This window comes from Gnatocerus cornutus, chromosome 2 (assembly GCF_029298725.1).
Source record: "Gnatocerus cornutus isolate USDA-ARS CGAHR chromosome 2, icGnaCorn1.1, whole genome shotgun sequence".
NCBI classification, from domain to species: domain Eukaryota; kingdom Metazoa; phylum Arthropoda; class Insecta; order Coleoptera; family Tenebrionidae; genus Gnatocerus; species Gnatocerus cornutus.
In genome coordinates, this window is record NC_142234.1 from 3,054,406 (window position 1) to 3,067,814 (window position 13,409).

The 13,409-nt window shown below is 28.7% G+C and overlaps 1 protein-coding gene across 1 annotated transcript; it reads right to left on the reverse strand.

The window, feature by feature from the left end:
* Nucleotides 1-1,068: 1,068 nt before the first annotated feature.
* Nucleotides 1,069-12,114, reverse strand: LOC148178168 (caspase-3-like). Its single transcript, XM_088030234.1, has 5 exons — nucleotides 11,960-12,114; nucleotides 11,651-11,911; nucleotides 11,435-11,607; nucleotides 1,628-1,757; nucleotides 1,069-1,485 (listed from the first exon to the last, which is right to left on the reverse strand). The coding sequence occupies exons 1-5, from the start codon at nucleotides 12,063-12,065 to the stop codon at nucleotides 1,145-1,147; spliced, it is 1,011 nt and encodes a 336-aa protein (XP_087886360.1). The 5' UTR covers nucleotides 12,066-12,114; the 3' UTR covers nucleotides 1,069-1,144.
* Nucleotides 12,115-13,409: the final 1,295 nt, after the last annotated feature.

Sequence of the window (13,409 nt, forward strand, 5' to 3'; positions counted from 1 at the left end):
GCAACGTCGTCCATGGTGACTTTTTGGTGATAAAATCAAATAGGTTAGCTGCCTAATTGACAATTTAATTACACAAAAGGGCTTTTTAGGCTGTGAAGAGTCTTTTCACTATTAAATCCTTTGATTTGCAATCCAACAGGCTGTAAAAGAAACGTTTTTAACGGAAACACTGCCTAATTTTCAGAAATGTCAAAAATTTGACAACTATTTTCTCACCAAAAATCTCCCTAGGCAACGTTGCCGGTTGTAACGCAGGCGAAGATTGCGGAGTTTGTGTTTTTAAAATAAAAAACGGACTTCAGAAGCTAATCGTTCTACAAAATTTGTCAAATCCTCATTTACATCCGTTCTTTGGAAGAAATCTTTCATTAATTCTTAATTAATTTGAGATGTTGATAAGTACAGCCAACTGTGACAATGTTATCCGAAAAAAAATACTCTTTTCAATTCTCCCCTAATTTTATCCCTTAATATTTGAAAACCTGAATTATACTTAAAAAATTTCGGAAATTCACACAGGCAAGTGGATTGATAGTAATGAGTTCGAGAGCTCCACTTTATAAATAACTAAACAAATCTATTAACAAATTTAAATTATATTAATGACAAATTTAATGCTACTTAATGGAATTACTTCTAATTAATCTATGATACGTATTCATTTTGTTATTCAATAATGAAGAGGGCGAGACTATTATACAAGGTGTTTATAAATGTTTCTAGCATCAAGAGTGGCTATGAAATGTCAAAGATATTTGCCGCTCATTACAAATGTGGATTTCGATTTTTCAACTGACATTTGCAGTTAACCTCAGTTTTGAGAAATAAACTGTTCTAGTTGTGGTTTAAAACCTAGAAATCAAAAACTTGGACACAAAACCGTAACTGAAACGTGATTGATGTAAGTAACGTTATAAATAATTTTCAAGATAGTTATATTCACTATGACAACAAAGTGGTAATGTTATTTATGCTAATCAAAGACTAATTTATTCCATAGCAATCTCGCACTGACTAGTGCAATAGAGACAGATTAGGTCTAGAATAAGCGTAAATAAAACAACAGAATCCAATAGAATCACTAAATAGTATTATTATTATCATTATTATTCATTTACATTGGTGGCTAAGCATTTGGTTTCTTTTACTTGCTTCTTTTTTCTTTGTCTTTCATTAACTCATCAACTTTCGTTTCCAAAACTTTAATCTTATTTGTCATCTCCTGCTGATCGTTCGCCAGTCTCAACAACACATCTCGCTCTTTACTTCTGTTCAAATAAAACTTCTTTCTTAATGTTGAAATTAAAACTGGCATTTGCTTTTTGATTTGATTTTGGTCATGATAATAGTAATTTCTGGCTAAACACTTTCCTGTTCTCATAATCAAAGATATGACGTCATCTCGACGACCATATGACAAAAAATTTTTACAGAGCTCTTGGATGAACCAGGTTCCGGTCTTGGGGTCCCGAAAAGAAACATTGCCTAAAAATAATAACAGTATTATTAAATGAGGAATCGTTTCTTGTGATTTTGAGACGATTAATTTTAAAAGCGTGATTTGAAGCAATAGCAACTTTGAGTCCATTCTAGTTTAAAGTGGATGATTGTGATAACAATGGCTCACCTTCTGTGGTTGAGTAAACTATCAACATATCTGGTCCTATGTAATTTGATTGGAATGTTTTATCTGGAACCAATTCAATAGCTCTAGCTGTTGGGTTTGTAGTGGTAGAAAATTGATCTCCTTTGCAAGCCTAAAAAGATGTAATTTATTATATGGTGTTTCTTAGATGGGATTGCAATGACGAAACATTTTTTACGTTTTTCAATTTTCATTCTTTGGTTAATTAAACAATAATTTCAACCAAAAGTCTTAAATTAACGTTGTCAACATGCTAATACTGTCACTACTTTGTGTTATACATGTATAAATGTCTCTAGCATTAAGGGTGGCTATGGAATTCCTGTCATTCACTGTTTTGCCGCTTTGTTTTTATAGCGAATATAACTATGTTGAAAAGTTTTAATGTCACTCAGGGACGTCAATGACGATTTTCTGGTTTTAAACCACAACTAAAACAGTTTTTTTTGGAAACTAACTAACTAACAAATTTAACCTTGAAAAAACTTCCACAAATTTCGTTCTTGTGACACCAAAAATGTCGAAATTAAAGCGCGTTCAAGTTTTTTTTGTATTTTTTTTTAACTGCTCGAAATAAAAATTTCTACAAATTCTCCTTTTCGCTCTAATTTAAATCTAAATTTAAAAAAAAGTGGTGGAATTTTTTTGGTCTTACAACAAAAATTTCTAAAGATTCGACTTTTTGATCTAAATTTTTGCAAATTAGTGATATTACTAAAACAAACAAAAGAACCAACATGCATGAATTTCGTTCCTGTGGTACTAAAAACAACAAAATTACAGTGTTGAAGAAAATTGACATTTTCACAGTTGTCCAAATAAAAATTTCTAAATATTCTCCGTTTTGGTCTAAATTTTTCTAACTCGGTACTCTTAATAAGACAGTCAAGACCTATAAACTCCACAAATTTGGTTATAGTGGCATTAAAAATGAATAACTTACAGGTCATTAAAAATTTTTGGTCAAAACACAAAAATTTTTCTTGACTCCTCGAAATCAAAATTTCTAAAAATTCTCTTTTTCGGTCTAATTTTTTCTAAATCGACACTCTTAATAAGACAGTCGAGACTGATAATCTCCTCAAATGTAGTTAAAATCGCATAAAAAATAAAGAAATTACAAAATCTTAAAAAAAATTGGGGGAATTTTTTTGGTCTTACAGCAAAAATTTCTAAAAATTCGATTTTTTGATCTAAATTTTTGCAAATTAGTGATATTACAACAAACAAACAAAAGAACCAACATGCATGAATTTCGTTCCTGTGGTACTAAAAACAACAAAATTACAGTGTTGAAGAAAATTGACATTTTCACAGTTGTCCAAATAAAAAATTCTAAATATTCTCCTTTTTGGTCTAAATTTTTCTAACTCGGTACTCTTAATAAAACAGTCAAGACCTATAAACTCCACAAATTTGGTTATGGTGGCATTAAAAATGAATAACTTACAGGTCATTAAAAATTTTTGGTCAAAAAACAAAAATTTTTCTTGTCTTCTCGAAATCAAAATTTCTAAAAATTCTCTTTTTCGGTCTAAGTTTTTCTAAATCGACACTCTTAATAAGACAGTCGAGACTGATAATCTCCTCAAATGTCGTTAAAATCGCATAAAAAATAAAGAAATTACAAAATCTTAAAAAAAATTGGTGGAATTTTTTTGGTCTTACAGCAAAAATTTCTAAAAATTCGACTTTTTGATCTAAATTTTTGCAAATTAGTGATATTACTAAAACAAACAAAAGAACCAACATGCATGAATTTCGTTCCTGTGGTACTAAAAACAACAAAATTGCAGTGTTGAAGAAAATTGACATTTTCACAGTTGTCCAAATAAAAAATTCTAAATATTCTCCTTTTTGGTCTAAATTTTTCTAACTCGGTACTCTTAATAAAACAGTCAAGACCTATAAACTCCACAAATTTGGTTATAGTGGCATTAAAAATGAATAACTTACAGGTCATTAAAAATTTTTGGTCAAAAAACAAAAATTTTTCTTGTCTTCTCGAAATCAAAATTTCTAAAAATTCTCTTTTTCGGTCTAAATTTTTCTAAATCGACACTCTTAATAAGACAGTCGAGACTGATAATCTCCTCAAATGTAGTTAAAATCGCATAAAAAATAAAGAAATTACAAAATCTTAAAAAAAATTGGGGGAATTTTTTTGGTCTTACAGCAAAAATTTCTAAAAATTCGATTTTTTGATCTAAATTTTTGCAAATTAGTGATATTACAACAAACAAACAAAAGAACCAACATGCATGAATTTCGTTCCTGTGGTACTAAAAACAACAAAATTACAGTGTTGAAGAAAATTGACATTTTCACAGTTGTCCAAATAAAAATTTCTAAATATTCTCCGTTTTGGTCTAAATTTTTCTAACTCGGTACTCTTAATAAGACAGTCAAGACCTATAAACTCCACAAATTTGGTTATAGTGGCATTAAAAATGAATAACTTACAGGTCATTAAAAATTTTTGGTCAAAAAACAAAAATTTTTCTTGTCTTCTCGAAATCAAAATTTCTAAAAATTCTCTTTTTCGGTCTAAGTTTTTCTAAATCGACACTCTTAATAAGACAGTCGAGACTGATAATCTCCTCAAATGTCGTTAAAATCGCATAAAAAATAAAGAAATTACAAAATCTTAAAAAAAATTGGGGGAATTTTTTTGGTCTTACAGCAAAAATTTCTAAAAATTCGATTTTTTGATCTAAATTTTTGCAAATTAGTGATATTACAACAAACAAACAAAAGAACCAACATGCATGAATTTCGTTCCTGTGGTACTAAAAACAACAAAATTACAGTGTTGAAGAAAATTGACATTTTCACAGTTGTCCAAATAAAAATTTCTAAATATTCTCCGTTTTGGTCTAAATTTTTCTAACTCGGTACTCTTAATAAAACAGTCAAGACCTATAAACTCCACAAATTTGGTTATGGTGGCATTAAAAATGAATAACTTACAGGTCATTAAAAATTTTTGGTCAAAAAACAAAAATTTTTCTTGTCTTCTCGAAATCAAAATTTCTAAAAATTCTCTTTTTCGGTCTAAGTTTTTCTAAATCGACACTCTTAATAAGACAGTCGAGACTGATAATCTCCTCAAATGTCGTTAAAATCGCATAAAAAATAAAGAAATTACAAAATCTTAAAAAAAATTGGTGGAATTTTTTTGGTCTTACAGCAAAAATTTCTAAAAATTCGACTTTTTGATCTAAATTTTTGCAAATTAGTGATATTACTAAAACAAACAAAAGAACCAACATGCATGAATTTCGTTCCTGTGGTACTAAAAACAACAAAATTGCAGTGTTGAAGAAAATTGACATTTTCACAGTTGTCCAAATAAAAAATTCTAAATATTCTCCTTTTTGGTCTAAATTTTTCTAACTCGGTACTCTTAATAAAACAGTCAAGACCTATAAACTCCACAAATTTGGTTATAGTGGCATTAAAAATGAATAACTTACAGGTCATTAAAAATTTTTGGTCAAAAAACAAAAATTTTTCTTGTCTTCTCGAAATCAAAATTTCTAAAAATTCTCTTTTTCGGTCTAAATTTTTCTAAATCGACACTCTTAATAAGACAGTCGAGACTGATAATCTCCTCAAATGTAGTTAAAATCGCATAAAAAATAAAGAAATTACAAAATCTTAAAAAAAATTGGGGGAATTTTTTTGGTCTTACAGCAAAAATTTCTAAAAATTCGATTTTTTGATCTAAATTTTTGCAAATTAGTGATATTACAACAAACAAACAAAAGAACCAACATGCATGAATTTCGTTCCTGTGGTACTAAAAACAACAAAATTACAGTGTTGAAGAAAATTGACATTTTCACAGTTGTCCAAATAAAAATTTCTAAATATTCTCCGTTTTGGTCTAAATTTTTCTAACTCGGTACTCTTAATAAGACAGTCAAGACCTATAAACTCCACAAATTTGGTTATAGTGGCATTAAAAATGATTAACTTACAGGTCATTAAAAATTTTTGGTCAAAAAACAAAAATTTTTCTTGTCTTCTCGAAATCAAAATTTCTAAAAATTCTCTTTTTCGGTCTAATTTTTTCTAAATCGACACTCTTAATAAGACAGTCGAGACTGATAATCTCCTCAAATGTCGTTAAAATCGCATAAAAAATAAAGAAATTACAAAATCTTAAAAAAAATTGGTGGAATTTTTTTGGTCTTACAGCAAAAATTTCTAAAAATTCGATTTTTTGATCTAAATTTTTACAAATTAGTGATATTACTAAAACAAACAAATGAAACAACATGCATAAATTTCGTTCATGTCGCACTAAAAATAACGAAATTACAGTGTTGAAGAAAATTGACATTTTCACAGTTGTCCAAATAAAAATTTCTAAATATTCTCCGTTTTGGTCTAAATTTTTCTAAATCGGTACATTTAATAAGACAGTCAAGACCTATAAACTCCACAAATTTGGTTATAGTGGCAATAAAAATGAATAACTTACAGGTCATTAAAAATTTTTGGTCAAAAAACAAAAATTTTTCTTGTCTTCTCGAAATCAAAATTTCTAAAAATTCTCTTTTTCGGTCTAAATTTTTCTAAATCGACACTCTTAATAAGACAGTCGAGACTGATAATCTCCTCAAATGTAGTTAAAATCGCATAAAAAATAAAGAAATTACAAAATCTTAAAAAAAATTGGGGGAATTTTTTTGGTCTTACAGCAAAAATTTCTAAAAATTCGATTTTTTGATCTAAATTTTTGCAAATTAGTGATATTACAACAAACAAACAAAAGAACCAACATGCATGAATTTCGTTCCTGTGGTACTAAAAACAACAAAATTACAGTGTTGAAGAAAATTGACATTTTCACAGTTGTCCAAATAAAAATTTCTAAATATTCTCCGTTTTGGTCTAAATTTTTCTAACTCGGTACTCTTAATAAGACAGTCAAGACCTATAAACTCCACAAATTTGGTTATAGTGGCATTAAAAATGAATAACTTACAGGTCATTAAAAATTTTTGGTCAAAAAACAAAAATTTTTCTTGTCTTCTCGAAATCAAAATTTCTAAAAATTCTCTTTTTCGGTCTAAGTTTTTCTAAATCGACACTCTTAATAAGACAGTCGAGACTGATAATCTCCTCAAATGTCGTTAAAATCGCATAAAAAATAAAGAAATTACAAAATCTTAAAAAAAATTGGGGGAATTTTTTTGGTCTTACAGCAAAAATTTCTAAAAATTCGATTTTTTGATCTAAATTTTTGCAAATTAGTGATATTACAACAAACAAACAAAAGAACCAACATGCATGAATTTCGTTCCTGTGGTACTAAAAACAACAAAATTACAGTGTTGAAGAAAATTGACATTTTCACAGTTGTCCAAATAAAAATTTCTAAATATTCTCCGTTTTGGTCTAAATTTTTCTAACTCGGTACTCTTAATAAAACAGTCAAGACCTATAAACTCCACAAATTTGGTTATGGTGGCATTAAAAATGAATAACTTACAGGTCATTAAAAATTTTTGGTCAAAAAACAAAAATTTTTCTTGTCTTCTCGAAATCAAAATTTCTAAAAATTCTCTTTTTCGGTCTAAGTTTTTCTAAATCGACACTCTTAATAAGACAGTCGAGACTGATAATCTCCTCAAATGTCGTTAAAATCGCATAAAAAATAAAGAAATTACAAAATCTTAAAAAAAATTGGTGGAATTTTTTTGGTCTTACAGCAAAAATTTCTAAAAATTCGACTTTTTGATCTAAATTTTTGCAAATTAGTGATATTACTAAAACAAACAAAAGAACCAACATGCATGAATTTCGTTCCTGTGGTACTAAAAACAACAAAATTGCAGTGTTGAAGAAAATTGACATTTTCACAGTTGTCCAAATAAAAAATTCTAAATATTCTCCTTTTTGGTCTAAATTTTTCTAACTCGGTACTCTTAATAAAACAGTCAAGACCTATAAACTCCACAAATTTGGTTATAGTGGCATTAAAAATGAATAACTTACAGGTCATTAAAAATTTTTGGTCAAAAAACAAAAATTTTTCTTGTCTTCTCGAAATCAAAATTTCTAAAAATTCTCTTTTTCGGTCTAAATTTTTCTAAATCGACACTCTTAATAAGACAGTCGAGACTGATAATCTCCTCAAATGTAGTTAAAATCGCATAAAAAATAAAGAAATTACAAAATCTTAAAAAAAATTGGGGGAATTTTTTTGGTCTTACAGCAAAAATTTCTAAAAATTCGATTTTTTGATCTAAATTTTTGCAAATTAGTGATATTACAACAAACAAACAAAAGAACCAACATGCATGAATTTCGTTCCTGTGGTACTAAAAACAACAAAATTACAGTGTTGAAGAAAATTGACATTTTCACAGTTGTCCAAATAAAAATTTCTAAATATTCTCCGTTTTGGTCTAAATTTTTCTAACTCGGTACTCTTAATAAGACAGTCAAGACCTATAAACTCCACAAATTTGGTTATAGTGGCATTAAAAATGATTAACTTACAGGTCATTAAAAATTTTTGGTCAAAAAACAAAAATTTTTCTTGTCTTCTCGAAATCAAAATTTCTAAAAATTCTCTTTTTCGGTCTAATTTTTTCTAAATCGACACTCTTAATAAGACAGTCGAGACTGATAATCTCCTCAAATGTCGTTAAAATCGCATAAAAAATAAAGAAATTACAAAATCTTAAAAAAAATTGGTGGAATTTTTTTGGTCTTACAGCAAAAATTTCTAAAAATTCGATTTTTTGATCTAAATTTTTACAAATTAGTGATATTACTAAAACAAACAAATGAAACAACATGCATAAATTTCGTTCATGTCGCACTAAAAATAACGAAATTACAGTGTTGAAGAAAATTGACATTTTCACAGTTGTCCAAATAAAAATTTCTAAATATTCTCCGTTTTGGTCTAAATTTTTCTAAATCGGTACATTTAATAAGACAGTCAAGACCTATAAACTCCACAAATTTGGTTATAGTGGCAATAAAAATGAATAACTTACAGGTCATTAAAAATTTTTGGTCAAAAAACAAAAATTTTTCTTGTCTTCTCGAAATCAAAATTTCTAAAAATTCTCTTTTTCGGTCTAAATTTTTCTAAATCGACACTCTTAATAAGACAGTCGAGACTGATAATCTCCTCAAATGTAGTTAAAATCGCATAAAAAATAAAGAAATTACAAAATCTTAAAAAAAATTGGGGGAATTTTTTTGGTCTTACAGCAAAAATTTCTAAAAATTCGATTTTTTGATCTAAATTTTTGCAAATTAGTGATATTACAACAAACAAACAAAAGAACCAACATGCATGAATTTCGTTCCTGTGGTACTAAAAACAACAAAATTACAGTGTTGAAGAAAATTGACATTTTCACAGTTGTCCAAATAAAAATTTCTAAATATTCTCCGTTTTGGTCTAAATTTTTCTAACTCGGTACTCTTAATAAGACAGTCAAGACCTATAAACTCCACAAATTTGGTTATAGTGGCATTAAAAATGATTAACTTACAGGTCATTAAAAATTTTTGGTCAAAAAACAAAAATTTTTCTTGTCTTCTCGAAATCAAAATTTCTAAAAATTCTCTTTTTCGGTCTAATTTTTTCTAAATCGACACTCTTAATAAGACAGTCGAGACTGATAATCTCCTCAAATGTCGTTAAAATCGCATAAAAAATAAAGAAATTACAAAATCTTAAAAAAAATTGGTGGAATTTTTTTGGTCTTACAGCAAAAATTTCTAAAAATTCTACTTTTTGATCTAAATTTTTGCAAATTAGTGATATTACTAAAACAAACAAAAGAACCAACATGCATGAATTTCGTTCCTGTGGTACTAAAAACAACATAATTACAGTGTTGAAGAAAATTGACATTTTCACAGTTGTCCAAATAAAAATTTCTAAATATTCTCCGTTTTGGTCTAAATTTTTCTAACTCGGTACTCTTAATAAGACAGTCAAGACCTATAAACTCCACAAATTTGGTTATAGTGGCATTAAAAATGATTAACTTACAGGTCATTAAAAATTTTTGGTCAAAAAACAAAAATTTTTCTTGTCTTCTCGAAATCAAAATTTCTAAAAATTCTCTTTTTCGGTCTATTTTTTTCTAAATCGACACTCTTAATAAGACAGTCGAGACTGATAATCTCCTCAAATGTCGTTAAAATCGCATAAAAAATAAAGAAATTACAAAATCTTAAAAAAAATTGGTGGAATTTTTTTGGTCTTACAGCAAAAATTTCTAAAAATTCGACTTTTTAATCTAAATTTTTGCAAATTAGTGATATTACTAAAATAAACAAAAGAAACAACATCATAAATTTCGTTCCTGTGGTACTAAAAACAACAAAATTACAGTGTTGAAGAAAATTGACATTTTCACAGTTGTCCAAATAAAAATTTCTAAATATTCTCCGTTTTGGTCTAAATTTTTCTAAATCGGTACATTTAATAAGACAGCCAAGACCTATAAACTCCACAAATTTGGTTATAGTGGCAATAAAAATGAAGAACTTACAGGTCGTTAAAAATTTTTGGTCAAAACACAAAAATTTTTCTTGACTCCTCGAAATCAAAATTTCTTAAAATTCTTTTTTTCGGTCTAAATTTTTCTAATTCGACACTCTTAATAAGACAGTCGAGAGTGATAATTTCCACAAAATGTAGTTAAAATCGCATAAAAAATAAAGAAATTACAATGTTTCAATACGATTTTTTTCTTTAGCATCCCCAAATAATATACTTTTATCCAAAATGCACTAATAAAGTGGCACTTTATTCACTCATTTTAGACAAATAAAGTACTCTTTTACTCTCTAAACACTTTAAAGAAAATTATGCCACATTTCCATGACAACAATGCAAGCATGGCTTTCTAAACGCTAAAAATTTGTCACTTCTGTCAATTCTTTTAATGCTTTAATTGCAACCAACAGAGGCTTTGGATAAAATCTTGTATTAAATTCGAGTGTAAGGACAAATTATCGACAAAAATCTTAGTTATTCGTAGATCGAGAGAATAGGATTTTTCGAGTGAATAATTTGCGTCCTTACACTCTTATTTAATCTACCGTATGAGCAACAAAATTTTAGATAATAGGCCATGAAAAACAAATAAATTTGTCGTTGATTGTCTAAACTAAGCCGTCAAAATTGGTGATTATTTTATTATGGTATGGATTGGTGTGCAGTTATTTGAAGAAATCGGAAGCGTGCATCGTAGCAATGGTTCTGGCAGAACAAGAAGTTCAAAGAGCCGAAGACATCAAAGATTCAAGCACATATGATTGGGTATGACAACAAAAGCCGACATACGTTTCCAAAACAAAAGTTTGTAGACAGCCACCCTTTATCTAAAGTTTTTTTGCTCATATAGTATATCTATTATCATTAATTTAAGTAAGTTTGGATCAGTTAAGTAACAAAATCACCTCGAAATTTAGACCTGTAAGGAGTTGGTTCTTTATGCTTCTAACATGATGTGGTACTTAGTTCCTTAGAGAAACCTAAAATCGTTTATTTTCATCTAATGGGGATAATTTTTTCTGTCTTAAAGAAAATGTAAAGAGTAATAAAAAACATTATTTAACTCATTTTTCACAAAAATTGGAGATAGACCCTTATGCTTCTGAGGTACCGATTTTATTGCCACCCTTGATGCTAGAAACACTTATAATCACCTTAGACTGCTATTTGCTCTAGAGACAGAGGCAAGAAGACATTTATCAAAACCAGAAGAAAAATCTAATTTGTTTTTAAGAACTTACTTGAAAAATGAACATTTTCGGTTTATTTTCCAACTGCTTGCTTTGTCCAAACAGCTCCCAAATTTCGTGTGTTTGAAGCGACAAATCATGGGCATGTAAAATGTTAAAATTATCGCCGTGGGTTAAGAAGAATAATATCAAACTATTATATATCGACAGATCTTTCTCTAGAACTGAAACAAGCATTGACATTCAATTATAAAAATCTTCACTTACTTTTTTGAATAGATTTAATTATATCATCCCTGTTGTAATCTGTGAAAATGTGATCTTTATTAACATTAAATCCCAAACGACCCATGCAAACAATAATTTCATTAACGTCTCTCCTGCTTCCTAATCGGTAGTTTTTGTCTTCGAAGGATTCTTGATTAAAAATAAGTACAAGGCCTGGGTCGTTTCCATCTCTTGCGTACTCAAATGGTGCTTGCAAAAAATCTTTTCTTTCCACAAATTGTTCCACAGCGTCTTCTTTAACTGATGGCAATTGACTGAGTTTGAGTATTTGGTTCTAAGTGAACTTACCTATGGTGACCACTTCTTCACGTTTGATTTCATAATCCGGGTCCAAATTTGTTGCGCTTTTTCTGGCTTCTGGGATAAAAGGTTTTGCATCTGTTTCGAGGGGCATTTTTGGGTCTCTAATTGAATAGTAGGTTATAACAAAACCAAACGGTTGATATCTTATCGAACGCTTGAACAGATAAATAATTTTATCTAATAAAAATGGGTTTCCTATATTTGTTGTTTCATGTATAAATAACGGTATCTCGAATCAGATATAAAGCCATATGAATATTATTAATATAAAATATTGCTGACACTGTCAGTGGCTGATTTGAATTTTGCCAATTTTCGACACATGTTTAATAAAATTCAAAGCATCAAAAAAATATTACACGATTTTGAGTTTTCCCTTGTTAGACAATTTTGGTTTTGAATTTACAGTCTGTATTAATGTTGTCATGAGTTTAGGGATATTCTGTATAGTATCTTTTCTCCAACCAAATTCGCCCATTTATTAATAATTTATGATTTCAAATTATTAAAAATGCAAATAACGCATTGGAAGAATAAAACAAAGTAGCTAAGTACAAGGTGTTCATGAATGTTTTAGCATCAAGGATGGCTCTGGAATTCCTGTCGTGCACTACTTTGCCGCTTTGTTTTCATAGTGAATATAACTATCTTGAAAATTATTATAATGTTAGATACGTCAACGACGTCTCAATTACGGTTTTGTGTCCAAATTTTTGATTTTCAGGTTTTAAACCACAACTAGAACAGTTTTCATCTCTAAAATTTGCTTTGCTCCATGATTGAGGTTAACCACAAATGTCAGTTGAAAAATCTAAACCCTCATTTATAATGACCGGCATATTTCTTTGACATTTCATAGCCACCTTTGATGCTAGAAACATTTATAAACACCTTGTATATTGTCATGGACCCTTTATCAAGTATTAGTCGCCATATTAATAATTTAGTTCATTTGTGGTCCAATTTTTTGAAAACTTGTTACAGTGGATTTTAGTGAAAATTTAAGTGTACCTATGGAGATATTAATGTGCAAAATAAGTTTCTTTGAATCTTTGAATCTTTGACTTTTTTAGACTTTTGAGAAAAATGTGCAACAAGCACTTTCTCGCTAACACCACTGATATTTTTTTCTACTTCTCCATCTTTGAAAAGTGTTGTATTCTTTTTCGTATATTAGGCGAGATTTTTGGGGCAACAGCTTAATTACAGCAGTTGCAGCTTCTTTCTCTACGTCTGCAGGAAGTTCTACTTCGATCTCGCACATGGTAGTTTTCGGGATTTTTGAAAATGAAAAATTTGTTTACAGCAACAGTTCCATAACAACCAACATTGGGTATTATGATACATTTTTTTAATTAATAAATTTAAATTAGTTTTTCTTTAAAAGCTTCTATAGAAAAAAATAGTGTATTATACACGACGATAAAGGATCTTT